Raw genomic sequence first — 1247 nt, 5'->3', positions numbered from 1 at the left:
TAGATGAATAAAGCAATCCACAAAATATTATGTATACCATGTTGCAAGTATAAGAAATAAATGTAAGAAATGTGTAAGCATGTGGAAAGTAGTATGAACTTGGTTTATGGGATGATCGTGGTTTATTACAATAATTTTGAGATTTCTTAGTAGGTACATTTTCTACTCAATAAAAAATAATCTGAAAGAAATAAATATAGAACCAAAACACAGGAGACAGCATCTAGGGAAAAAACAACTTTCAACAACTGTGAAAAGTGTGGACAGGGGAGTGATAGCGATAGGTGGGCATGTGGGACAGAGGGAACGTCCCAACCTCAGGGATTAAGGCAGTTGGGTTAGTGCTCATTGTCCTAAAAGAGGGACCCTTGGCTGGTGCCATCTCTCAGTGACATGAGTGGACATGATTGCAAGCTGGAGAACGGACAAAATGACCTTTTAGAAGGCTCTACTGGCCCTGGAAACTTTATGATGTCCTGAAATCCTCTGGCTGGGGACAGTTTTTTCTCCTGAGCTGGTCTGGCCTTTTTTCTTTCAGAAAAACCAGGCAGATGCTGTGAGTCTCGACAGCGGTTTGGTGTTTAAAGCAGGCCAGGCCCCTTACAAGCTGAAGCCTGTCGTGGCCGAGGTCTACGGGTCCAAAGAGCGTGAGTTTTCCTGGGGACCCAGAAACCGGCCACACCTTGGAATTGGTCTGGGCTCTGTGGAGTCAGGGCGGATGAGCACGCCAAGGCAGGGGCTCGGCTGGCATCACACTTGCAGGCAGCCAAGTCGCTGGGCTTGTTGGACCAGATGAGGTCATCCCTCCTGATGCTGACCTTCCAGGAAGGACGGTGCCCTCCCTGGGGAGACAGAGCAGGTGCCCAGCTGCTCCGTACCAGACAAAACCAACGGCCTTCAGTTCCCTCTTCCTGCCTGCGGAATGGGAGGGGCGGGCTGTTTCTCTTCCTCTGGTTCAGGATAGGAGGCTCCAATCCTTTCTGCTCCTCTGCAGAGCCACAAACCCACTATTACGCCGTGGCTGTGGTGAAGAAAGACACCAACTTCCAGCTGAACGAACTCCGAGGCAAGAAATCCTGCCACACGGGCTTCCGCAGGTCTGCCGGGTGGTATATCCCTATTGGGACACTTCGTCCATTCTTGGAGTGGACAGGGCCACCTGCAAGTCTTGAGAGTGGTAAGATGGCTGCGGGATGGTGGGTGTCAGGCAGGGGTCTCCACTCTAGCTGCACACATAGGCCGCTTTG

General features: G+C 50.5%; 1 protein-coding gene across 1 annotated transcript in view; it reads left to right on the top strand.

The window, feature by feature from the left end:
• Nucleotides 1-475: 475 nt before the first annotated feature.
• Nucleotides 476-1247, top strand: part of LTF (lactotransferrin) — a gene marked incomplete at both ends in the record, with an annotated part of 22423 nt that continues 21651 nt past the window's right edge. Inside the window, 2 exons of the mRNA XM_023729444.1 lie at nucleotides 476-647; nucleotides 995-1213. Of these exons, the coding sequence (XP_023585212.1) occupies nucleotides 476-647; nucleotides 995-1213 (391 nt within the window). The remainder of the gene's footprint in view (nucleotides 648-994; nucleotides 1214-1247) is intronic.

Source organism: Trichechus manatus, unplaced genomic scaffold, assembly GCF_000243295.1.
Source record: "Trichechus manatus latirostris isolate Lorelei unplaced genomic scaffold, TriManLat1.0 scaffold00001, whole genome shotgun sequence".
NCBI lineage: Eukaryota > Metazoa > Chordata > Mammalia > Sirenia > Trichechidae > Trichechus > Trichechus manatus.
The sequence above is the reverse complement of the archived record's forward strand: the minus strand, read 5'-3'. Positions and strand labels throughout refer to the sequence as shown.